Genomic DNA, 27,915 nt, shown 5'->3' with positions numbered 1-27,915 from the left:
GATTAATCGTCGGCATCACAGAAACGAAAACGTAATCAAACAATTAAAAACATTCAAGCAACTGTGAGCGTTACCTGTTAGTAATGTTTACTAGCCATAGTGATTAGTGATGGCTGTTTAAGCGTTCTCTTGATAGTTTAACGTTTTAATTAACTTCGATTGTCATTCTGTTGACATAACATTGACTCATAACGTGCTACTATTAAAAGCGGTAAGTTGTTTACAATATTATAGTTATATTTTTAACTACCTACCCGTGGATCGAAATCTGGATTTACGGTTATTGTTGTGTATCACGAAACAAAAATAGTTATAAGTACTATCTTAGCATAAGTCTTAATTTCATTGTCCTTTAGCCCTTTAGGTCAGTGTTTCCTTAACCTTTTTAATATCATGGAACATCAAACATGAATATTTTTTTCATTTGGAATCTATTTTAAATTAATTATCTTTAGGGTACCAGACGCTGCCAGTCTCTCTCCCTTGCAATTTTAAACTTTCACGGAACCCTTAAATGATCTTTGTGGAAAAAAGGTTAAAATTGCTTTAGGTATTCTCAAATAATTCTGACAATTTCAAACCTATTGATCACTTTGTACCTACAAATCGAAAGTTGAGTAGGTACAAAATCTCGATGAATTAACATAACTTTCAGTGATAGATTAGGATGTGTACGAATGTGATTTAAAATAATAGGTTGGTGGGGTAGGTAGTTGAATTAACGCACCATTCATTTTCAGTTGTTAGATTATAAATCATGTGATAGAAAAAATATAACCTTGTATAAAGGTATTGATTTAAATATTTAATATTTCTTAGGTACCTATAGGCTAACGGCCGGTAATAACAATATGTAAGTAATAACTGACTAATAAGTATGCTTGCATAATATGGTCGAGGAATCTGTTATATATTATAGGTAATCGAGTAAGGGTGTTTATTGCACTTTTAATTATGATTTTAAATGTAGCTAGATTTGTACATTTAATAATTCATATTAATCCAACTATATTTATGATTTGTAAAAATTATACAACTGTGATAAATACTAAATCCAATATTACATCTATTTTATAACTTTTTTTAAAATGATTTTTATGGACTACTATTTTCTCCTTAATTTAAACATTTCAATAACTAAGAAACTACTTGTTCAAATTTAGAATTAGGTACATCAGCATTATAATAATATATAATTCTATAAGACACATTGAGAACTTTCTTTAAAATATATCTGCAAAACAATTTAAACCATATTTGTTATTAATTTTACTAAAAACTAAACAAGGTAAAAAATGACCAATTCTAAACATATTATTTTAATGAAACTTTACATAGCACTATTTATTATATTTGTTTTAATTATGCAACTATATGGCGTTGAAAGAAATACAATTAGAGAAAATTAAAGATAACTTATTTCATTCTTAGGTACTTATTATCTATAAGGTAATAATTTAATTTATGTATTCATTGTATTTGTTTTATTTTTGATTGAATGGAGATAAACAGTAAACTCTTCATCAGATCATCTTTTTTATGTATTTTATATTTTGAATCTTATTTCCACTTACTGGTCTCTATATTACTGTTAAATGGGGAAATTTTGGTGTCGGGGATAACATTGATTTATCCAAAAATACTTGTATTTGTCATCTATCTTATAGTATTTCTTGTTTATGTAGTATCATTTTTTTGGAGCAGCTATGATATGTTAAGACCCCTTGTGCACCATGAATAAAATGATTTTTATTGGAATACATTTTTGGTATGCTATTTTTATGGGTATATGTATATTTTAATTTTTAAAAATGGTCCAGATTCAGGTACTATTTGCAAAAAAAGTATCGACTGCATGTTTTTAAAATTGTTTGTTTTTAGTCAAAAACAATATTTACAATATAATACAAATATTTTTACATTATTTTTACTATTTAATAAATTGTGGTAGTCGAGATAACCCAGATGATCATAATAGGTAGTCTTGGAAATGTTTTGTTAGGTGAGATAACTCAGAAGTACCAGCATTTAAATTGGGTCTTAAGAAGTAACAATATAAATCTTTCTCTTTTAGCAGTTTTTCCAATTAAAAAAAAAAACTGTAAAATGTCAAAAACTTAATTTAGTGATCTGGGTGAGTTTATGTCAAATATGAACTGTATACCATGCTCCAGCCCCCCCCCCTTTAATTATTTTTTTGAGTTAAGGGTAATTAGGTAAAAATAAAAATAAAGTAAGAAAATATGAAACCACTGCTGTATAATAGTAGATGAGGAGTGTGCCTTATCATTCAATAATAGTCACTGTAATATATGTGTTACATTTTTAATTTATGGTAATTCATTGTATACAAAACTTAATTCTGAGTATAGATCATCTGTCAGTACAGAGACGGCACTAGGTTTTGCGAGGCCCTAGGCAAAATATTCCAAAGGGCCCAGAAAAAAGTTTTTATATAATATGATCTTTGTTGTTGATGTTACCCTTTTTTTTATTGTTGCTTATCACTATATCTATCCACTCAGAATATAAAAATTAAAGTGTGAGGCCTTAGGCGGGTACCCAGTTTGCATCCCCCTTCCGCCGGCAAGGTGTCAGTATGTATATCAGTGTATCATGATAAGTTTTTGATATAACTATAAAAGTTAATTATTTTATTATTATTGTATGGGAATATTGATTTAATTTTTCCAAAAACTTTACATTTATTAAATTATTACAATAGAATATATTAATATATTAAATCATTTAGTCATCTATTATTGTTATTAACTTGTGAGTCAATACTGCCACATCGTAGTATGTTGCGAATAAGTTTATAGCTTATAGCCTTAACGGCAATAGCTTAACATTTATTTAAATATTTTTAAAAATATTGCCTATGTAAAATATAATTATATACATATAAGTTTTAAGTCTCAAACAAATAATATTTTTGAATTAACAACAAAGTTACTCAAATCGTTATTTTTTTTATTTAAATATATAATTTCATCCAAATTTGAATTTAAAGTTTCTTGGTTTCAACATGAATTACCTACTTTTTAAAAACTTAGCTATATTTTTTAATGTTTTAGTTATTTTAAAGTTATACATTATACTTATACATACACTACAAATTACAATCTTATTTAAATATTTTCTAGATTTTTAACTATTTGTAGAACTTTGAATTAAATTTTTTCTATAAAAAGCTTGCTTAATTATTCACTAACTCAATACTGAGTTAAATTTGTACTATTTTCATATTGAACACAAAATTTTAAAGTTTTCAAAATAAAGACATTTTTCATCTCAATACTCTATTAAAAATCAAGAATGTAAAAAATTGTTCTTATGTGATTTTAATATTTTTAAATAGCTATTCTGTGATATTTGTATTACTTTTGAGAAAGTTACCTTTGAATTATATTTTTAATTTTTTGATCAGTTATGGTTAGTATTGCATTGTATCAAAATTTATTGAAAAACAAAACATCCATATAATATAAATTCTAATTAAAACATTTATTGAAAAATGAAAATTTCAGGCTTTTACAACTGTTGAAAGTAATTCTTAAAACAAAATAAGAAAAATATTTTAGCCAAAAACTGGTTTTGTGTAAACATTTCTATTTTCTCTTAATTTTCCAATTATTAAGAAAAGAACTGGAATCTCTATATTTGATTTCCTTAAGCAATCTGATGAACCTTACTACTAGAAAAAAAATCAAATCATATTTACTGCTCTAAAGTGTGATGAGGAAAAAAAAATCATCGTGAAACCAATACATTCATCTCTCCGACCAGAAATTAAAATTAAATTTTACAAAGCAAGGCGTTGTCTAATTCAACAAACAAATATTTGATTTAACATTTTTATAAATTATGTTTGAAAATGCCGGAATTTTGACATTAACGTAATTTCCTTGTCAATATCTTATACTCTCCAATTTGATCGCAAATATTATTGTTATTGATTAGTCATTAATGTTAATTACTAAATTAAGTCTTTTGGCGGTAACATCTATTCCCTAATATTGTCCTTATTATTGACATAACTTTATATCCCCATTGTGTCCGTCTGTTTATTAGCTACTGTATATAATTATTAATTAAGATTTATATTGTTTTATTCAAAGTAAATTCATACTAGTCAGTTATAAAAAATATAAAAATATGAGTATTCAACATAGGTTTATACCATATAGTCAATATAAAAAAAGATAGCTACCATAATATATAGGTTTCCAATTACTGTTAAAGTTATTTTGTTGTATTAAAATAAATGTTTATAAAACTAGAATTGTGACCTTTTTGGCTTGTTTTGACTTTATTTTTCATCTAAATACAATTATAACAACCTAGGATCAATGTGTTATTGCTATTTATTAATTTTTAATTTATATTTCATTATATATAATTTTTTTAGAGAATATGGTTATCAATAACCCATACATGGATTCTGTCTACAGACAAGTAATTACTGAAGATTTTCAATCAAATCAATGGAAGGAAATTTTGATTAACCCTGAAGGTGCTTCAACTACTTTGTGCAATAAAAGTACACTACCTCAATCAGGTGGATACTGTTTTAAAGATTTACCTAACCATTTTATATTTTGGCGTGTTTTGTATGATAAGCTTGAGTTAGTTGAAAATAGTTTAGACACAAATCTTACTGAAAACCAGTTGCGTATACATTTTAGAGATTCGCCTATATTGGAAAGTGGAATCTCTGTATATGAGACATTGGAATCTGTTGTTTTATTAGTGCCAACAGAATGTAGTTGTCATCGATTGACATTTCCTCGACCAAGTCATATGGAAACCAATAATGAAAATGAAAATCATAATGTGCAATTAAATCTATCAATTTTTTCAAATTTTAATGTATCATCTATTGATGATCCAGCAACATTTTTTTCCTATAATTCAGTACTTAGTCATCCATATTTAGGTGCTTCTTGTATAGATCAAAAACATGATGCTATATTTATTATAACTCTAAAAAACAACATCATGCTCTATATACGTATGGAGTATATTTCTGGACTACCCACCTTAAAAGAAATTTCTCAAGAATCTGCAGTACCTCGAATGCTTTCAAGTATAACAAAAGCTTTTTCTTCACATGCCGAGAACCCAGTTATTAACAGTTTAGCTGTACATCCATTTCAACAAGATATATATGTATACACTCTTGATGATACATGTGAATTAAAAGTTTGGTCAATCGATAAATCTGTTTATATTTATATAATGGATATGAAAAAAATGTATACAACTTCAACAGAGGTGAACGGTTCAAGACCTCATATTATTCATAAATCTTTTGATGATAAACTTTTTCTTACTATTTATCTTAGTTTATCAGAAAGTTCAATATTTGTGGTTTTTGAACCATGCACTTACAATGGAATGTTTAAACTTCAGCAAAAGTTTTATGTACGCTCTCCTGTGAACAACAGACTAGTCAATATGTCATTGTTTGGTAATGAAATTTGGTGTATTTGGAGAACTGGAAAAGACACTGCTTGCATTAAATCTGTAAATATCAGGGACGGTGTTTGGAAAAACTGCTCTTTAGAATCTACTCCTTTTGAAAAACCTATCAATATCTCATTTAACTCAAAACAAGTTTATTTGGACAAAATATTTTCGTCATCGACTTATTTTACAGAAGATGACTTGAAAAATGCTATTGCCGTTTACGAAATACCTATTAGTTGTGAATTTGCCACTGATTACCGTACCAAGATAAGTAATGTAATTGATATAAAAGTAGCTCTGGAAATGCATAAATTTGACTCTTCGGATATTGAGTCACAAATGCAACTTATTGAACAGTGTAGTGCCAGTTTTTATAAAAGCTGTTTATATTACCGTTTTAAAAGATTGGCTCCTCTTGGCCTTATATGGTTGGGATCACCATCATTTTTATTAGTTGTTGTAACAAATTCAAGTTTTTGCTTTTTACGACCATCAGATAAAGTTGAAAATAAGATATTTGCATTTAAAGATCTTAATAATGACAAAAAATTAAATAATTTACTCAAAGTACTAATGTCAGAACCAACAAATAAATTCAGTTTATTTTTAGACATAAACACATTTCCAAATGGTTTTTTGGAATTAGTTAGAAAGTTTTATATGTTTAAAAGTAATGATCCAATTATATCATTATTTTTAAATGGATGTAATGTTCTTGATGCTGTCCGTGTATTAATAAAAATGCTGCATGTTGATTTGAAGCCAGATGAAGATATGCCAGATACACATTATTCAAGACACTTCAGAAGTAGATTAGGAACTAGTGTTGTTTCTCACAGTTTCTATCAAATAATGGTTACACGTTTTGACTTATGTTGTAGATTGCTTACATTTATTGAGTTGAATTCCAAGAATTATGGACAAAATAAAGAGTATATTGATGACGCTATTAATCTTGCTTATAGCTACTGGATTCAGGCTGTATTTGCACATGATATTAAGTTATGCGAAAAAATGATCTCTACTAATACATTATTAGTTAAGGAACCATTTATGTGTTATATTGATAGCTTTTTAATCTATACTTGGCCACTTATTGATGGTTCTACACTTGTAGAGTTCTTATTACAAGAAAGACAATTCAGTTTTATTCAAAAAATGGCTCGATTATTAGACTATAAGAAATGGGAAGAAAAATTAATTATTTCATATATGCTTAATAATGATCCAGATAATGCACTTAAGTTACTTAAAAGTGATTTAAAAAAAAATACAAAACATTTTGTTTCAGCGATCACTTTATTTGAAAAATATGGTTACATTAATCACGCAGTTAACCTTGGAAATTATGTATTAAAACTATGCATCCATAATGGAGATATTGACATGATATCAATGTTACATTCTAACATTTTTCTTAATTACTTAAAATTGAAAGCATATGCATGTGCATACAATAATATGGTGTGTTTAAAGGATCGAGATCGAAAATTAAATTGTTTGCATACATTTGTTTTAACATTATTAGAAAATGATGAAAAAGAACAACTCTTAAGTTTTAGTTTTTGTGGTTTGCAAAGCTCAGTAGAAGATATATTACTTAAAAAAGCAAGATCTTTGTCAAATGTTGATGCTGGTCCTTTTTACATGCTTTTATGTTCATTTCATGATAAATATGCAAAGTATAAAAAACTATCCATGACATTTTATGAATTATATTTACGGGCTGACACATGTGTTGAACAAGAACAATATTTAAGACTATCACTCTTATACTTAGAATGTTTAAATCCTACTGATGCTTGGTTTGTAACAGTTTCACTACCTTTTATCTCTGAGAATATTGATTATCATAATAAATTAATAGAAATTAAACATCTAAAAAAATTATGTTGGTTGGCTAGAGCTCGTCTGGAAATTGATGGATCTACAACCAATATGAACGTACAAAGTGTGACATCTGTACTATTAATGAAACATAAATTTAAAGAAGCAATGCGTTTATCTAAAATGTGGAATTTATCACTTTATCAGCCATTAAGAGAGCTGGTAAAAACATGTTTGACCCTCACGGATTCTAACGAATGTGATAAAGCATGGACTTGGTTAGCCGATAATGGATTCAATAGTTCTGGCAGTGATTGCAGGAAAATAGCTTGGCGTTTTTTGGAGACATTAGTAAATAAGTATGAAGAAGAAGGAAGAACATTGATGCATTATCATGTAGCTGATGAGCTACTAAGTCATCAAGCATATTTACCTAATTGGATTCTCAGAACATTCAAAGAAAGAAATGTTAGTGAATTACTACAATTATACCTAAGTTATGGGGAATTGATTAATTGTGCACATTTAATATTAGACATTTTTGACGAAGAAATGAGCAGTAGTGATACCGTGCGTACATTGGATAAGACAGTACCTGTAGATATAATAGAATGTGTGATTGTAAATTTAAAACACAATCAAGTACAGATTGGCGAAGAGGTTCTTGATAAATTTAAATCATTTTGTGATAAAATTGTAGCACAAGAAAATACAAATACTAAACAAGCGTTTTAATTATTATTATTATTATTATTATTATTTCCTATTTTTTTCAATAATTTAAGTTACTTATGTTTTTCTATTAAGTACGATTCAAATTTAGTTTTTAATAATGTACTTCCTACTAATGTAAAATGTTTAAATTATATAATAATAATACATTTATTTGTTTGATGGCTTGATGCATATATTATTATGTCAATTTAAGAAAATGTAAAAAAATGTTAACAAATTAGCTTTTTATATCAAATAATTCTTATATAAAATGTTAACATTTAAGTAACTAGTTAAATTAAATAATACCAATGTGTATTTATTGTTGCTTACTATTTAGTTTGGTTTAAGACGGTTAAGTATATAATGGCTTAAGTCCCATTTTGCAAATTTAAGTGTAGATGTTTTTATTTGTTTAAAATTAAATAATTTCAAATAAACAATTTATACATGTACAATTTTTCAGTAATTTATGTTATGAAAATAATTATACATTTTTTTTATCTTCAAAATTGTTGTCACTCATTTGTGATTTTTTTTTTTTTTGGGCATGTAAATATTTCTCAGCCATACCAAAAAGCTGTTCTGCAGAAGAACTTAAAGGGATCAATGTATCCAAATTTAGAAACATTTATTTTATTTTTTTATAATTTGTAAGAAATTTAATATTTTTAAACCTAAATTGAGTGTATTAGAATAACACAAAATCTCAGTATTGTGTAATGTATTAATATTATTTAAGCTGTTAGAAATTGTATGTCTGTTTTTTTTATAATTATGCATTGCTCGCTATCAGGCGTTAATTGTATAAGACAATTTTATGAAAAATTACTGTAACTCGTCATTATACAATGTTACTCAAAAAAATAACCATGTTACACTAATGAATTACTTAAGATATCCTGCACAATGTGTGTTTGAACACTAATCAAATTAGTAGTTAAAATTGCTTACAGTATATTTGATATTATAATGAACTTATCTAAAATAAATATTTTTTTTAAAGTTTATATAATATGTACTTCAAGATAATGGTTGTTCTTAGGTATGCAGTTAAACAGATATCGCTTTGGAAAATATTCTGATTTATAGATAATAGATGGGTAGGTACTGTAGGTAGACTCTATGTGTGACTTAGTATACATCATACATGGAGAAATATATTTGACATATTTTTTATTTATAGGTATAATTTAAATTGTGGTGATGTTTAAAAATTGAAATTCGGTGTATAGTTTTATATATTGTGTAATTTAACATATTATTGTTGTAGGAATATTGAGAAAATATGTAGAGTACTCACCTACTTACTTATAATATATAATAAATAATATTATTTTTTTATTGAACATATTGTGTTGTCTCCGTCTTACACGCGTACGACATTGGTACCAGATTTCTTTTCGGTATCAGTAAGATGCCTGTGTGCTGTCAGTATTGATAGTTATTAGAGTAAATTGACCTATTATAAAACTTTTAAAAGTAAGGTCATCTGGGTTCTCTCGATCTGTTTTTTACGATATTTTAATTTTTAAGTGAGTTACGAGCATAAAATATTACCTACTCTTGAGAGGATGTTATACCCGCATGCGTTGTCTCCGTCGTGCGTAACAAAGCATATTTTACGCTCAGCAGATCTCGTTTAGCTCCGTTAATTTAAAAACTAGAGTGAATTGGCAGCTTATAAAATTTAAAGGTAAGAGTATTATTGAGAAGACTTCGTGGGCAGTCTTGTAAAGTATTCGAATACAAGTATTTGAACATTTGTATTAAAATACTTTTTAAAGTATTTTTTGTTATTTTAAATACAATTTGTTAAAAGTATTTTTAACAAAATGTAAATACTTGTATTTAAATAATAAAAAAGTTCATTTTATAAATTATTTTTCACAAAAATTTGACATCAATAAAAATAATATTGTAATCATAATAATTTTCTATCCATGGGGATCCTTGGTAATTCCAAGTTTAATTGATTGAATTATAGCTATTTAAAAAAAGTAATAATATATAGATCCGTCACTCCAGCACCCCAAATTTAAAATTTTTACACCAAAATTTCACAAAATTATGTAATCATTTTGTAACGAAATGTAACCATGATAACTTTTTTTGTAACTTACAAGAAAGTCCAGAATTTCGAACTTCAATTCCGGGTGCTGGGGTGATGTAATTTGTATTTTCTAACAAAATACCTATGTTTGTACAGATGGGATAAGTCCTTAGAATTATCATCAGTAACACGCAAACTCATATTTATTAGATGAAAACCACCACTGCAGTGTTACAATAAAAATTTATTTCATCACGATTGCCTATATTAACCTTCTTACACTGAAAATAATTACTTTTTAAAAACCAAAACAAAGTTGGATTTGAAAATTCAAAACTATAAATATAAACATAAATTAATTAGGTATAAAATATAAATAATACGTATGATATAAAGATATAATAATATAAATACAAATACTATATATAATATATATATTTAAGAAAATATTAATACAATTAAAACATTCATAAGTAAAAACTAAAAAAAAAAATAATAAATTATAGTGTTAAACCTTTATTTCAAAAATATATTTTATACGTTGTCGGGTATATAATATTATATTATATAATATTATACTGTTATAATATTAAACCCGCCAGTGCGTATATAATATTACAACATTAATTATTAATATCCTTAAAATGGTTCTTATTAGAATAAATCCAAAACAAGCATCTCGAACTTTGGATTACATTTGGTTACAAAATGGTTACATAATCTCCTGAAAATTTCAAATCAATCGGACCATTTTGAAAGGTACTTGATTTTACGCGTGACGTCACGATGGTGATCGCCGGACTTGAATCGGTTTTTACGGGATTCGAGTTAAGTCAGGGATTTCGAATTTTGGATTACATTTGGTTACAAAACGGTTACACAATCGTCTGAAAATTTCGAGCAATAAAAATCATTATCAAGAGTACCGAGGTGCTGGGGTGACGTCTCGCTGGCACCCGGTAGTCTTGAATCAGTTTTTACGGGATTCGAGTTAAGTCAGGGATCTCGAATTTTGGATTACATTTGGTTACAAAATGGTTACATAATCTCCTGAAAATTTCAAATCAATCGGACCATTTTGAAAAAGTACCCGGGTGCTGGGGTGACATCACCCCAGCACCCGGAATTTAAGTTCGAAATTCTGGACTTTCTTGTAAGTTACAAAAAAAGTTATCATGGTTACATTTCGTTACAAAATGATTACATAATTTTGTGAAATTTTGGTGTAAAAATTTTAAATTTGGGGTGCTGGAGTGACGGAGCTATAATATATCATAGTCGTATAATAAATATATAGATTTATAGAATATAATTTACACAATTATACCAAATAAATTAAATACGTACATATAATAGTATTATATTAGTATTATGCAGTAGTTATTTTTGATAAATCTTACAAGTAATAAAATAATAGAATATGACTATGTATATTAGAAATTGTAAAGGTATACCGTATGTATTATACAGTATATCTAAATCAAATATTATCGTTTAGTAAATTATAATAGTTACATAATATAGGTAGGCACCTATACTGATATACAATATACCTACATATAACATGTAACATCTCATGTACATCTCATTTACATGTATCTATGTAAAATTCATAGATATTTTAAAAGTATTTGTAATACTATTTTTTTTTTTTATTAATTTTAGGTAATACTGTATTACCTAGTATTTAAATATTTTTCAAAAGTACTATTTATAAGACTGCTTCTGGGCTTTTTACTATATTTTAATTTTGAAGCGAGTTATAAGTATTTTCAGATGTACAAAAAATTTTAGATTCTTAAATACTTATAACTCGCTTCAAAATTAAAATAAAGCAAAAAGCTCACTGGGTCGTCTCAATAATATTCTTACCTTTAAGTTTTATAAGTCAATCTACTCTAATTTTTTAAACTAACGAAGCTAAACGTGATCTGCTGAGCGTACAATTTGGTATGGTACACATTTGTAAGATGGAAAAAACTCTCAGTATTAACCCGTAGGTACCATCTGGTAACTGGTTATTGAAATAAACTACATGTTTCAAAATATACGATTATAAACTTATTCACTTTTATAATGAATATAAAAATTTTAATTATTATTTTCTTTAAGTTACCCAATCACCTAGTCCACAATCTATTGATTTCAAAAATATCATTGTTAGTTGAGCACTTAAAAGTTTGAAAGGGTTATATAATTTTAAACAACAGGTACCTTATCGAATTACATTAGTCACGCAGCTATCTTATATTATGTCTTTAATCCCAAAAATTAGACGCAATAAAATCACGAATGTATTTTTATTAACGGTAGATAGGTATATCCTGTTTTTTTATTATTAAAATTATTTAAAATCTAATAGATAAGTAATGATTAGTGACAGAAAATTATCATCGGCAGAACTACCCCCCGATCTGGTGGTAAATTTGACTATTTTAGGTGTTATATATTGTGTATTAAAAAAAAATTGCTTTTTTAATTTAGTAGGTATCTAGGCTAATGTATTTTTTTAGTATTTTACATACAATACCGGGAAGTGAGTTCGGTGAAAGACATAAGTGCCAAAATGAGATTAGAAAAAAAAGTCGTATCGTACATTAGTGCCAAAAGGTACGTGTGCCACGGTTAATAGATATTAAATTTAGAACTAACCGATTATTAAAATTATATTGATTCGTATGTAGATATAATATAATTTAACAATTTATTATTGAACACTTTTTTAATATAATGTAATTTTTTATAAGATAGCAATTTTTAAATAACTAGTAGGTACTCATATAGAATATTAATTTTGGCGTACCTAAATGATACGTCATTTTTGCACCTTTGGCGCTTATGTCATATAGCCAGTGAGTTGGAGGATATAGCTGTTGTTTGATTGATTATTAATGAGTTACCTACTGATGAGAGAGGTTAAGAAGTTGCTATGAAATTTAAAATGTGTCATATTATACGATATACTTTTACTAATTGATAAGGTGTAGGAATTTTTAGGGATCTGTAAAGGTTATTGTTTGTGAAGTACAAATGAGAAGACGAGTCAAATAGTACGATAACCTATTGTACCTATAAATGAAGAAAAAATGCGTCTAGTATATGTCTATATCATGTTAGTGTCTGTTATTACCAGGGCTCGGTACTTTATGTGCTTAAAATCTTAAAAATATGCGCATACATATGCACCAAAATATATCAAAATATGCATTTATTTTTTATTAAAAAAGGCTTATATTATACAAATTTACCTAAAAATAAAACATATATTCTACATGCTACTTAAAATGTATATCTTATTCATACTATATTATTTCAAAAAAGGTCAAAACTGTTGAATGTGATATCTTTAGATTTTTTTAACACTCAACATCTTCTATGCCTACCAATTAAAATTTGTATGTATTAAAAATAATCATTTGATTATTCTTATTATGTACTTACTTGCATTACACTGAATCATTAAATGTTTTTTGATGTTCTCGACTTTGAAAGACCTTCTATTATTTGTTAGTAAAGTTCTATAGCCAGGAAATGATCTTTCTACGTTTACCAATGTGATTGGAGCATATTTAAAATATGTCAGATCATTAATATCCTAGCCTTTCATGTCAATTAATTCACTGTTATGAATATTTTTAATTTTCTTTACCATAACAAGACCAATATTTTTCTTCAATACATTTTCCATCTCTGTACAAATATTTTTCCTAGTTATCTCAGTAAGACGTTTCATAGCATTAAAAATTGATTTACTAGTAAATAATCAAAAATCATTTTAAAATATGCAATAAAAATCAATAAATCTTAAAAATATGCACAATAAACTTTTAAACTTTAACTCCAAATACCACAACACAAATTTGTAGCAGATCAGATTTATTCTATTTATTTCCCGAACAAATATGCATATGCATAAGTCCCGAGCCCTGGTTATTACTTATTAGTAGTGTGTCGTTGTAAGTCACTGTACACGCCGTCATAATTTATCAATTTATAACCAGGTTTGAGATTTTATAGCACTTAAAACTGCATAAATATGTGCTTTAATATTACCTTAAACATCGCTAAATATTGTAATAAAAAAAAAGCATGCAAAAGAAGGAAATTTATAAGGCAATTAATTAAAAAAGTAATTAATGAAAAGTTATTACTTTTCAATCACTTAGTTACAATTGAGTATTGACTATACAACGCATTCAACGCTCGTTCGTTGATAATTGGTGATTAATAATTATAGTAGAAATCGACAAAAAACTCAACAAATCAGCAGATAACATAAATTAGAATCAAGTACTTTATACGAAATTATCGTGATATTATATTATACCTATATATTTTCGCTGTAATTGTACGGCGTTGAATCAGCTTAATCGGTCTATATATTCACTTAATCTATACCTGCATTTATAATTTATCTGATTATTCGATTGACATGAATCTAAAAAAACCTAAATCTAATATCTAAATTTTTAATTTAAGTTCTTTGTATCATGAAACACATTTTAAGCGTACTCTGTTGCTATTTTTTAAGCATCTCATTATCAGAAATATATGCAAATACCATAAAAACCCAACCGCCTGCTTAAAACATTTAATAACAATTGCGCCGATAAGACGGCAAAGACGTCCAAGGCTGCAGGTGAGAGCGTCTATTTTTTTTTGATTTTATCATTAAGAGGACGCTACACGACCGTTTGTTGTCTCCATCTTACAAGTGCATAACATTGCAAATTTACGCTCAGCAGATTTAGCTCCGTTAGTTTAAAAATTATAGTGAATCGACCTGTCATGAAACTTGATTAAGAACATTATTTGTGTTTGCATGTGGGTTGTTATACGGTAGTTCAGTTTTGTAGTAAGTTATGCGTACATAAAAAACGTAAATTAAAAATGATCATAACTCACTTGAAAACCAAGTTGTCGTAATCAAGTTTCATAACCGGTCGATTCACTCTAATTTTCAAACTAACGGAATTAAACTTGATCTACGTAAATTATTTTAGTCGTGTTACGCACTTGTAAGACGGAGACAACAAATACGTGCGTAGCGCCCTTTTAAATCGAATAGAAAACAATATTTGCGATCTCGGTTCGAATTGCCCGCGGACACGGTCGATTTTGTCGGTATACCGTATACACATCGCGGTATCATTTGTACGGTACATGGCGGCGGCCGGCGTTCATCGTCGACATCGCGCGATGTTGACCTGCGTCATCATCCGTGTGTGGTTTTCGACGAACGAATAAGTGTTTATTCTCCAGACGTTTGACGAACGGCGCGTGCACAGATTCGTTTCGTTTCGCGATCGTAATATTAAAACAATAATTTATTGTTATCAGCCAAGGCCTAACGCGTCGTTGAATCGGTCGTCGTCGTCGTCGTCGTCGCAAACACGATGGACATTCTGTTGGTTTGCTATCTGTGCACCGCGAAAAGTTTCTTGCGCCAGTACCGGTGGCACTTGACGTTCGCCGTCGCGGCGTCCGTCCTGGGCTACCTGGTCGGCGCTTGTTTTTGCGGCTCGTCGCTAATGTCGTTCGTGTCCGACACGACCGGCCTGTCCACGGCCACCCCCGCACCGCTGTCGTCCGCCGAATATTGGCACGAGATCCAGAACAAGGTCGACCAGATGGCCCGCGACCTCCGAGTGCTCCAGTCGTACGTGAACACGGGCCGACAGATTTTTCGCGTCACCGACGCCGCGAAGAGTACCCGATAAGAGGCGGCCGACGAGCGTTCTTCCGTCGTAGTCGTTGTTTTTGTTTTCATTATCGTCTCAACAATTTTAATATTATATTACGTTCATTATCATTGTATACCTAATATCTAATAAACACGATGTATACTATTGTTGTAAAAATACGAATGCATTTTATGACGTCATAATACATCATCACGTTTTCCAGAGGCGTGTGTCGTGCAAGATCAACAATTTCAAGACACAGGCCCGGATACAAGAATAGTGATAACTGAAGGGTCCGGTGGCGTAGTTATGGGTAGTGGTGATGGTGTGGATAGATCCCCCCCAGAGCCTTTTTTAAAATGTTTAATGCAAAGACCAGTGCGTGCGGCTCGTCAGGGGAATCTTTGAGACGGCGACTCCCCATAATAAAAAGTAGTAACAAAACACAAAAGTTTGAAGAATGTTGTATTATAATTTAATATTTTTATCCATTTAAAAAATAATAATTATGGTTTTCGATATTAAAATTTACAATATAATATTTGTTTTCTATTTTTACATCGATAACAATGACGGTCGCTAATTCGAGAATCTGCCGTTTAAGAGACTCAATTGTGTATCCAAATTTCATATGTACGACAAAGCTGAGGAGAAGGGTAGATTGTATAGATGTTATTCAGTACATTGAGACTAGACTCATTCAAAGTTTCTGCCGTTCGCATCGCAGTCGTCACGTACTTTTCAGTTAACACCTAAAATCTACAGCGTGTCGTACTGTCGTGCGTCCGTTTATTTGACGATTGAATTTAGTTATTCCACATTGTATCGTCCTGTGTAGTAATGATATTATTATTATTTATTATTGGTATAATACACAAGTCACAAACTTGATTATGATATTATAAATTGTCAGTCTCCCCAATGAATTTAATTGCGACCCGTCACTGGCATTGACCTATTGGTATACTTGATATACGGTTATTTGATTATAAAAGTACCAAGGTTCTCAAATTATGTCTGTCGCCTATCATAGTATCACACACATCCAATAAATTATATTTCCCCCTACCCCAAGAACAAAATCATAACTACGCCACTGGACGTGTCTGGTTATTCAAAGGGTACAACATCCGTTTTTCGTGAAAAATGAAACGGATGTCGTGTGCCGTATGAAATTTTTATCTCCGAATTCGAATAGAACACTGTTGTCGAGTAAAATGGTCAAACTCTATCAGTGTATTTTTAAACTTGAAAATTACAATTAGTGTAGGTAGGTATTAAAAAACGCACAATCTCCTTTGACAAGTGTATTTCATGCCATACGGTTGTTTTTTTGAAAATATTTAACGAACATGGATATTGTACTAGACACATTGAAACTGGACTCCTCAATTGTTTGTAGTAGAAGAGTTCCTAATGCACATATTTTTTTTTTTAATTTTTAATACATTTTTTAAAATAGGAAGACATGATAATTGAAATAACTTTTGTTCTAATCAACATTTTTTTTTTGTACATTACAAAAACTTGCAACACTTTTCAATGCCTTATACTCGTATGGTATAACATTTAATTAAAATTTTTTTTTAATATTAAAAATAAATTAAGTTTAAATCTGGTAAACATTTTTTTGAAAAATTCAATTTAGCCAATTTTTAAACCTTGTTTTGTATAAATATTTATTCATGTCATGTATAGGTACTTAGTTTGTTTCTTGCGAATTTTTGAAATGTTATTATTTTTTGCTAAATTAAGTTGATCTAGTTGAAAAAACTAATTAATAATTATAAATTCAATAGTTAAGTAAAAACGTTATAAAAATAATTTATAATAATTTTTGAACAGGAACTTGTTAAAATCTAAATATTTTTTTAAATTGACTTAAATAGATGTTTTTAGAATTAACAGTTACCTAAAACCAGGTCTACATATTAGCTATTTCAATTTTTTCAAAACAATTTTAATCAGTTTTTCAGTACCTACTAAAAAATATTAATTAGAATAACCAGTATTACGATCATGGGTTACACTCTCCGATCAGTGTTTAACAAAAATAATGAAAAAATGTCTATTATATTAATATCTAAGTGTCTAAGCATCTACCAGAAAAATAATGTTTTATTCTTAAGTACGTCGTACACGGAAATAAACAATAGAGGCATGGGTTTTTTCAACTGACCAATTAATCTGATACAATTTCTAAAAAAATATTAGAATATTTCATGAAATTTAGGTACCTACTTTCTACTAACAGGAGTTAAAGTGGCTCAAAATACAGAAAGAGTACCTACCTAGGTACCTACTGTTATTCATATTTGATCCATATAATGTTATCCTGGACAGTTATTCATAAATTTGTTGAATACCAAAAAATATTTTCTCAAAATTTTAATTATTGCTTTTGTTAAAAGGTAATAATAATATGCAAAACTCTTTAAAAATATTTTTGAGTATTAATTATTTTTTGAACTTTTTTTGAAACTCAATTTACTATCAAATATCAATATTCTGAGCTTTTAATTTTTTTTTTTAAATAGACCAACGCTGCGCACCTGCCGTGTATATTTCTTATAGTAACTCGATTGTTTGTGAATCCGCTGGTGCCAAAGGCAAAATCCACACGGACGCGTGAGATAATACATAAAGACGGATACAACAAGCTCGGCCGCAACACAAGTAAGTCGATCGATGTTAAGTGTATTAATTTATGATCGAAAATTATTGTTTCGTTTTGAATGGATTTATAGACTAAGGCGGCTTGAAGTGTATTGATAATGGCGGATCCCATAAATCCTAATAATGATTTTGAAGTCAGGTTGCCTCCCGATGATTCCGTTTCAGGAATGGAGTTTAGTCCGGCCACGTTGCAGAAAACATTTCTCACAGCGGGTAGTTGGGACAAAAGCGTGAGAAGAACATATTAACGTGGAACGATGTAGCGTATTGAGATTATTTGATTTACATCTTAGGTACGTTGTTGGGAAGTCGAAGAGAGCGGCCAAACCGTGCCAAAATCTTTGCAGTCTATGAACATGCCAATTTTAGACGTCTGCTGGAGTAGTGACGGTACAAAGGTTTTCATAGCGTCTTGTAACAAACAAGTGAAAAGCTGGGACATAGAAACAAATCAAACAGTGCAAGTAGCAGCTCACGATGCACCCGTAAGAACTTGTCATTGGTTGGAACCAACATCTAATACTCGTATCATGACGGGCTCGTGGGATAAAACGGTAAAGGTGTGTCAATTGTTTTTTTTTCTTTCGAAGTCACGTTTCACGATTATTTCACAATTATTATTTTTATTTTAAGCTATTGATATAATAGGTATCATTCATAATAAATATTTATAGTAAAAAAGGAGGTAAATGGGTGATGTACAGTAAGAATTCAATAATTTAATATTATCATTGTATACGAAAAACAATTCTGAACGGAAACTGTTTGTCAGTCTAGGATATTTTATATTACAAATGGATATTATTATTATTAATACCGCGGTAGACGGTGATTGAAATAATATTATTTGCTTATCATACCATTATATCTGAAATTTAAATACTTATATAAAAATGAATTCCATCATAATTTCATTTTCTGACGTTCATATACACTTTTTTTTGAATTTCCATTAACAACAGGAACCCTGTGTTACATTTCCAAATTTTTTGACCGTGCAAAATTTTTGTTATTCACTTTAATTTAAAAAAAACTGAAATCATAATTATCAAAAGTTATTGATATTCTTTTAAATAGTTCTACGAGAGACAAATATTTGAAAATTGTATGTTATATAGAAAATGGTAGTATACAGTGAAAATGTCATATACCTATGACAATTATTAATTAGAAAACCAAAATAGATTTTGCTAAAAACCAATTTCGTGAAAAAATTCCTGTTTTCCCGACAACTTTGATAAATACTGAAATTTTTAAATTTGGATTTCCTGCATAATTAAAAAAAAATATATATCATTATAAAATCTATAAATTCATCGCAAAAAATCTAAAATTATTATTACTAACACTCCAAATTAGGGGAGACTGGCTTAATATGACATACCATTTTTTAAAATCGGTGTACAAAAAAATGTATTATTATTTAACATCTGAAAACTTACCTGCATATTTGTACAAGTACTATAGGTACACACATTACTGCAGTTAAATACTAAATTTATTACATAAAAAAAAAAAATTTACTTTTTTAAAAAAATGTGAACTATGTCATTTTACCCTTATTCTCAGGTAAAATGACATACAATGTTTGTATAGGTTACCATAATATATTTTGACTATTTCGTTATAGAATCACATTATGAAATTTCAACTTTGTAATATTTTAATACATTTTTTTATTATCGTAACCCAACATACTATATATAACAACACTTAACAGCTATTAAAACGTTTATTAATATAAAAACATAAACACAATCTGGAATATTTAAAAATAACACTAATAATTTAGTCTTAATCTCTGTTTAAAGTTCAGTTTTATAATTTCTTGAGTATTTATAAATCTAATAATGAAGGAACATATTGAAGTTATAATATTTGTATCATATATTAGGTACAACAAATTTAAAATTTAAAACAATTAAACTATATTAAATTTATTTGTTAGTAATTGCATATCAAATTGCAGTCTTAATTAATAATAACAACTCAGTCTCTTGACATAATTCACACTTAAAATCTTAAATGTTTAAAAACAATACATGCTAAGACATTATTTTTAATCATGGATTTAAGTTCAATATTATTTACAATTTTAATAAAAATAATTAATTTAATAATTAAAGATTATGGAGTTAACATTTATAAAATATTTTAAACATAATTACTTCAGTCTTATTAATTACAAGAACTTATGTCTTCTTGACATAATTCTTTAGCTCTGGCAGATGAAGTGGGTTCAGGACAACGTAACGACAGCTCTGGGTTCCTTTTTCGAAATCCAATTAGCCAGTCACAACCTGCTATTTTTTTTCCTTATTGAAATTGTGTGATAATTTAGCCTCTTCGGCAAACTCAAATGCCAACTTCTGCACTTCATGGGTTGTTATTCCAAAAAACCTTGACTCTAAGTTTAATATGTGATCAACTATTTTTTTTTCTACAACAGTTGTCAAAATACTTCCCCGACTAAGTTTTTTTACTCTACCTTTTGCTATTTTATTTTTATTTTGACAGTGACGTCGAAGTGTAGCTTGTGGAACATTAAACTGTTGAGAAGCTTTGAGCCATCCCATTTCTTTATTTTTTATTGCCAATATTGCATCACACATATCTTTTTCAGACCATTTTTGTCGGTTGGTCTTGCGACTATAGTTGGATACCATTCTTAACTAAAAACAATATAAATATTATAAAATGTTTGTAACTAGGGAAAAATGACACGCCACTATGTCATTTTGCCTAATATGGTGCAATTTTTATTTGAGTTTCTTCATGAAAAAGTACTAACATAAGCTTATTTTCAATAGAATTATATTGTAGCTTACCTTTTTTTGTGTAACATGAAATTCAAAATTTTCAAGTACAACAAAATGATGTATATAAAAAATAAATATTAAATGTGATAAAAAAAAAAAATGTAATAATATCATAGACATATATATATATATATATATATATATTTATATGTCTATGGATAGTATACAAAATATAATTTTGATTACCAATTCTGTGATAAGGTACAAGCAAGCTGCTAACATGTCAAATCATGTATAGGAGGTTATAAATAATGTTTTTAAAAGCTCCTTGGTCCTTAAATATTACTATTTCTTAACGAAACATTAAAGTGTCATATTTTCCTGGTATGTCATATATAGCCAGTCTCCCCTAATATGTTTTCCTGTAGTTATCAAATCGTTTGATATGTAATTTACTTTAATATGTTTTGAAGTGCCTATAAAAATATTTAATTATGTACTTCAAGTATTATATTTTATTTTATTTTTATTTATTAGTTTTGGGATCTTAGATGTACACGTCCCACAACGACCATTAATCTATCCGAAAGAGTTTACTGTGCTGATGTGGTAAGTTTATTTCATCATATTTTATAAAAATATAAATTATTAATTAACTACATCAAAAATAGTTATTAGATATACTTATTAACTAATTTTATCTTGTACTTATTATTGTGTTTTTTAACTATTTATTTTAAAAGACGTAGGTACTATACATATCAACAATTAATTGTTTAATTGTTTAGGAATATCCTATTGCAGTTGTCGGTACGGCATCAAATGTTGTAATTACTTATAAACTAGATGGGACACCGTCAATGATAGATCAAATAACATCTCCTCTTAAATATCAAAATCGTTGTGTTGCAATATTCAAAGATAAGATAACACAAATTCCTACTGGTTAGTAATATTATTAAAAAAATATGTATATTAACATGCAAGTATAGAAATATAAGAGGTTTTATTTTAGGTTTTGGTTTGGGAAATATTGGAGGAGGTACTGCTGTTTTTTCAAACTTTAAACCACAAAAAACTAAAGATGTTTTCTCATTAAATTGCCACTGTCGAAATATCTTGAAAATACCACCCACACGAAACATATATGCCGTATGTAGCTATTTGTTAACATAAACTATTTTATATTTCTTATTTATTCGATATCTTAACAGGTTAATGATATCAAGTTTCATCCAATCCATGATACATTTGCAACTGTGGGATCTAATGCCACATTTGCATTTTGGGATAAGGAATCACGTACAAAATTGAAGATGTCCGAAGTATTAGACCAATCAATCACAAAATGTTGTTTTAACAGTACTGGCAAAATGTTTGCTTACAGTTCTGGATATGACTGGTCAAAGGTTTGTATATTAATTACTTTAAGGTTTAAAACTACCACACTAATACCAAATTAATATCTAATATTTATTTACAACTTTGACAAATTTAAAATAAGTTCCAAAGAGATAAGATATACCGAGTGATTAATTTAATGTGCAATACTTAGTATTCAAAAAATTATATTGTTTTTTTAATATAATATTTTTTTATTTCCATTCGTTAGATAACATTTTCATATAAAAAATTATGTTTTAATTATAAGCCATTGATTAAATATTTTTATTCTTATATTTTATTAATTTGTATTCATTTTTGGATAATACAACAGTTTTCATTTCATCTTTGGAAGCATAATATTTTTCCGAGTATTTCAATACATATGAATCAAATCAGTACGAGTAATTTATGAGTGTTAATTACTTATAAGCATGTCCCCTCACTGGTACTAAACTAAATCTAGTTCCGTCTTTAATATCCATTAGTTTTTTGACATTTATATATCTCAAATATTAGTTTTATGTACCTGTAGATTATAAGAGTAGGTATAACTAACCCTTACATGCTTATAAATAATAAAATACATATTATTTAATATAATTTAATATAAAAAGTAAAATACCAACAAATGTATAGATATCCTTTATAAATTAAAAACACGTGTAATACATATATAATATATACATAGTAGAAACTTAAAATATGGGTTAAAATTTAAAATCTTGAAAAACAAAAAGTTATATAACACTTGTTAGGTAAAAATAAAATAGTGTAATTTGTTAGAACTAAGATGGAAGTAATAGGAGCAAAATATGTGCAAAAAAATGATAAAATATACATGAAAAAATGTGAAATATGCAAAACATTAATCAAGGTTCATTAATCAAAAACATATAACGTCATTATTAATTATCAATTAATATTTATTAATACACAAAAAAATATATATTTTTGAAAAATAAAATATGGGGCGTGACTAGTTTTCATTTGAAATTGTATTAAACCAAATTTTTTTTTTTTTCATTATTTGTGAAGTTATATATGAAATAAATATATGTGTTTTATGATACCTATTAAGTTGTTGCATTGAATCACTTAATTATTTATATATTATTTCATTATATTTAAAATACAAAGTTTAACAAAGAAAAAAATCAATTATTTTAGAAAATATTGAATATGCATATGAAAACCGAGAAATATGCATTTATTCAATTTGGTTTTAGGGAGGGAATGTCTACTAACGACACTTTATTTAATATACTCATTACATTTATGATAATGTTGATAAAAGTAATCATGTAATAGGTGTTTTTCTTGATATAAAAAAAGCATTTGATACTGTAAATCTAGATCTTTTAATTAGAAAATTACACTATGCTGGGATAAGGGGTAATATTTTAAAATTAATTAAGTCATACTTAAGTGATAGAATTCAAATTGTAGTGATTAATGGTGAATATAGTAATGTAAATAATATTTCAATTGATGTTCCACAGGGTTCTGTATTAGCCCTTTATTATTCAATATTTATGTTAAAGGCCTTCTTATTGTTTTTATAAAAGGTGATATTTATAGTTTTGCTGATTATACAGTTACGCTCTTTAATTATAAAAGTATTGATGTTTTATTTTATGATGTTGATTTTTCACTAGATATTGTTCAGAGTTGTCATTATAATAACTTTTTAAAGTTAAACCTAAAAAAGTCTAATTATATACTATTTAATCTTAGATCAAATTCAACTACCTTATAAAAATTTTCATTTGTCCACCTTTCTTAAATTGTAAAAATAAAATTGTATCCTTTAATTGTCAACATATTCAAAGAGTAAATCAAATTAAATATTTAGGGCTAATATTTGATGAAAAACTAAAATGGAATTATCATGTAAGTACATTGGAATACTATCAGGAAATTATTTTATAACTTTAAAAGCTTTAAATACATTATAGATATTAATACACTTGAGAATTATTTATATGTCATTAGTTCAATCTTTAGTTTACTATGGATTGTCCTTCTGGGGTGGTACTTATAAATATTATTTGATTCCTTTAAATACAACTATTAATAATTTAATAAAAGTTATTATCTCTAAGCCGTTTCTATATCCAACAAATCAGTTATACATTGATTTTAATGTTCAACCCATATCGGCTATATCCATGTTATATTATAAATCTTTGCTTTTACTTGTTTATAAATATAGACATTGTTTGAATACCATAGAACATAATTATAATACTAGAAATAAATGTCATTTTAATCTTAATTCTATTAAATGCTTTAAATATGTAACCTCTCAGAGTCCTGTTTACAAATGTACATTATTGTGTCAGAAATTAAATTAAAATTTTTTCAACTTCAATAATATTAACTCTTTAAAATCTTATATTAAGCTTAACCAGTTTGATTATGTTACATTTAATTATAATTTGTAAGTATTTTATTTTACTTTATTCCCTCATGTTGTATTAATTTTTTAAGTTATTTCGTTTATATATTATACATATGCGAATCTACAGGGTGGGCCTGGTGTGCCAGTGCACACCCTGCGACTCGTATAAACCTTTGTAGGGCCCATAATACTCATTTCAGACTTCAGTTACAATGGTATTGAGTCTAAACATTAAACAATTTGTATTTTAATTTTAATACATTTTTATGGGTAAAAATATTGTCAATTAATATTATAGTGATAAGCATGTTGATAGTTGATAAAAGATCAGCAATATTTTCAAGAATAGAGAAAACATGCCTGTTTATTTATAGCACGACTATAGTCGTAATTTGTAGCCATAATCATAGTTATTTTATGTAATTTAATTTTACCAGTAATTATCTTTTTTATGGTTATTAACAAAATGAAAAATACTTGATTTCGTATTAAGTATTAAGTATAATATTATGTCGCCTAGTCGCCTATTACTAGATATCAGTTACCTACCTATATTATATATTTCATACAATTCTTTCTTATTAATGATAATAAAATTATGTTATATATTTAATACAATTCTTTGTTATTAATAATAATAAAAATAAGATGTTATATTAAACTTCCAAGAATTTTAAACATAATTGATTAACAATTTAATTATTGGTTGTAAGTATGTACAAAAAAAAAATTGAATAATTTTGAAACATTACATGTGTATTCTACAGCAAGAAAAATAGCATCTAAACTAGGTAATAAAAATTAATCATAATAATATTATTTAATATTATTAATGTTATTTCAAATGGGAAACATATTTTAAACGTGTGATAACTGAGAGGTATTTTGAACTACAGAGGACTTTTTTGAAGTAAAGGCATACCCTGCTATGAATTCCTAGATTCGCCTATGATATTATAATGTTATAAGAAACTCTCACTTCTTAGCACAAGCTTTTAGCTTTTTAGAAGTGAATCAATATAATTTATTCTTACTTAGTACTATTACTTTCTTGTATCACTGAAAATTTATACTGGCAAAATAAACTTATTATTATTATTTCTTTAAATGTATGCTTGTAGCTTGGATTTATAGCTTAGTCTGCTATAAATCGAGAGCATACAGAATAATATGCAACTCCTATAACTTCCAAACCATAGTTATAACTAGGGCTCGGATGTTGTTGCATTTGCATTTTTTTTCTATTGTTTGGATTCGTTGCTAAGCAAGTTATAAATTTATTTCAAACGAGTACCAATTAATATATAAAAATTTTAAGTGCAACTTTTTGCAATTTTGTTGATTGTCGTCATTTTCAATACAATTCTATATATTTTTTTATGTTTTCAATTTTTTTTGTTATATTATACAGTGCAATAATTTTTAAGGTCAGGTAAGGTTTTTTTAAAAAAACAAATAAAAAATAGTTTAAATAAAAAGTTATAAATTTTAATAAAATTATTTGTAGATTTCTGAAAAAATAAGAAGACCGCACAATTTACCAGATTTTTAATGACAACTGACGAGAATTTGAATCTTTTTATTATTTACTCGTTTAAAACCTATCTAATAAAACTTTATAATATTACTTAATAAAATGACTTAATCCATTTCATAAAATAATTCTTTAATATATTTATTTTTATTTTTTTGGTACAAAATATTTTTTTATTGCAATTTTTAAGTGCAATTTCGGTTTTTTTTCACAACAATAATGCAATCAATTTTATAACATTTTTAGGGCAACAACATCCGAGCCCTAATTATAACTTATACTGTATAATATTTGAATATATGTATGTATAATTCTAGGTACACTTATACATTATAATACTTAATACACTTTATTTGCATGAACACCGGGCCGCAGTACCATGGGTCTATCTCACCCCCTGTGGGAGCACTGGACTTATAAGTATTTAAAGTTTAGGGTAATGGGCCAACATTTTGCGGAGTAACCGTTCATCTCAACTTAAAATACTTTAAAATAACTCATTAATTGATCGTCCTAAATTTAATTTTTATGTACCTATCAAAATGCTTAGAAAAATATTTTACTTTGAAATATGAAAATAAAAAGGGATTTTGTCATTAAAAAAAATACTTTAAAAATATACAAATATTTTTAAAATTTTTATTTTTAACAACTATTAACAGTGAAAACATTTTTTTTTCAACACATCTACCCATTTTGGAATAATGAGCATTCCACAATAAATAATCATCGGGTATAATCACACCTGGAGTTAATGTTATTATAATTTTTGAAACCTTTTTCAATTTTTTACTAAAAAAAAAAAAATACAATAAACTATCCTAATGTGTTTATCATATTTAAATAACTATTTAAAGATATTATCGAAATATTTTAGTTTGAAATAATCATTTGATAGCTTCTTAAGATAATTTATGGTCCCTTAAAACTTAAATTGAGTTTTATAGTTTAAATTTCTATGAAATTCAGTAATATTGAGTAAAAAATTGAATTTAGAAAAGTTTATTAATATTTTAACATCAGAATTCATAATAGAGTTGTAAAACAAGTTGAAATATTTAATTAGGTTATACCTACTAACTAATAGAAATAAAACAATTACTTCTGTCTCAATTTTTTTTTAATAACTAACTGTTATTTGTTTGATTTTCAGGGTCCTGAGTATTATGATCCAAATGAAAAGCCGCATATATTTTTAAGGTCATGCTTTGAGGAACTGAAACCAAAATGAACTACTTAAGATTAATTGTTCTTTTTTCATAATATGTTGATTATTGTATTTAAAGTAACTGTGATAATTCAAATACAATTTGACAACTTTTAGGCATGACTGAATGATAAAAATGTTTTTGAAATTTGAACAATTTCTTAATTTTAAATATAAACATAATTATTATAAATTTATAACA

At 27.3% G+C, this 27,915-nt stretch overlaps 2 protein-coding genes across 2 annotated transcripts; both read left to right on the top strand.

The window, feature by feature from the left end:
• Positions 1 to 75: 75 nt before the first annotated feature.
• LOC149059792 (nuclear pore complex protein Nup160 homolog) lies at positions 76 to 8,985 on the top strand. Its single transcript, XM_089217012.1, has 2 exons — positions 76 to 211; positions 4,412 to 8,985. The coding sequence occupies exon 2, from the start codon at positions 4,417 to 4,419 to the stop codon at positions 8,032 to 8,034; it is 3,618 nt and encodes a 1,205-aa protein (XP_089073138.1). The 5' UTR covers positions 76 to 211; positions 4,412 to 4,416; the 3' UTR covers positions 8,035 to 8,985.
• Positions 76 to 27,915, top strand: LOC107167568 (protein Rae1-like). Its single transcript, XM_015516684.2, has 9 exons — positions 76 to 211; positions 18,288 to 18,426; positions 18,498 to 18,656; positions 18,720 to 18,986; positions 21,723 to 21,794; positions 21,974 to 22,130; positions 22,201 to 22,337; positions 22,400 to 22,594; positions 27,660 to 27,915. Exons 3-9 carry the CDS (start codon positions 18,525 to 18,527, stop codon positions 27,735 to 27,737), a joined length of 1,038 nt encoding a protein of 345 aa, XP_015372170.2. The 5' UTR covers positions 76 to 211; positions 18,288 to 18,426; positions 18,498 to 18,524; the 3' UTR covers positions 27,738 to 27,915.

The sequence above is a fragment of the Diuraphis noxia genome, unplaced genomic scaffold (genome assembly GCF_037042655.1).
Source record: "Diuraphis noxia isolate RWA-SAM2 unplaced genomic scaffold, SU_Dnox_SAM2 contig0001, whole genome shotgun sequence".
In the NCBI taxonomy this organism is placed as follows: Eukaryota; Metazoa; Arthropoda; class Insecta; order Hemiptera; family Aphididae; genus Diuraphis; species Diuraphis noxia.
The sequence above is the reverse complement of the archived record's forward strand: the minus strand, read 5'-3'. Positions and strand labels throughout refer to the sequence as shown.

What these genes read in the sequence shown, in the direction of transcription:
- LOC107167568 (XM_015516684.2), top strand. Translation starts at nt 18,525, where the DNA reads ATGGCGGATCCCATAAATCCTAATAATGATTTTGAAGTCAGGTTGCCT. An exon ending in GATAACACAAATTCCTACTG is followed by an intron (nt 22,131 to 22,200) that starts GTTAGTAATATT and finishes GTTTTATTTTAG; the next exon opens with GTTTTGGTTTGGGAAATATT. An exon ending in CCACACGAAACATATATGCC is followed by an intron (nt 22,338 to 22,399) that starts GTATGTAGCTAT and finishes ATATCTTAACAG; the next exon opens with GTTAATGATATCAAGTTTCA.
- LOC149059792 (XM_089217012.1), top strand. Translation starts at nt 4,417, where the DNA reads ATGGTTATCAATAACCCATACATGGATTCTGTCTACAGACAAGTAATT.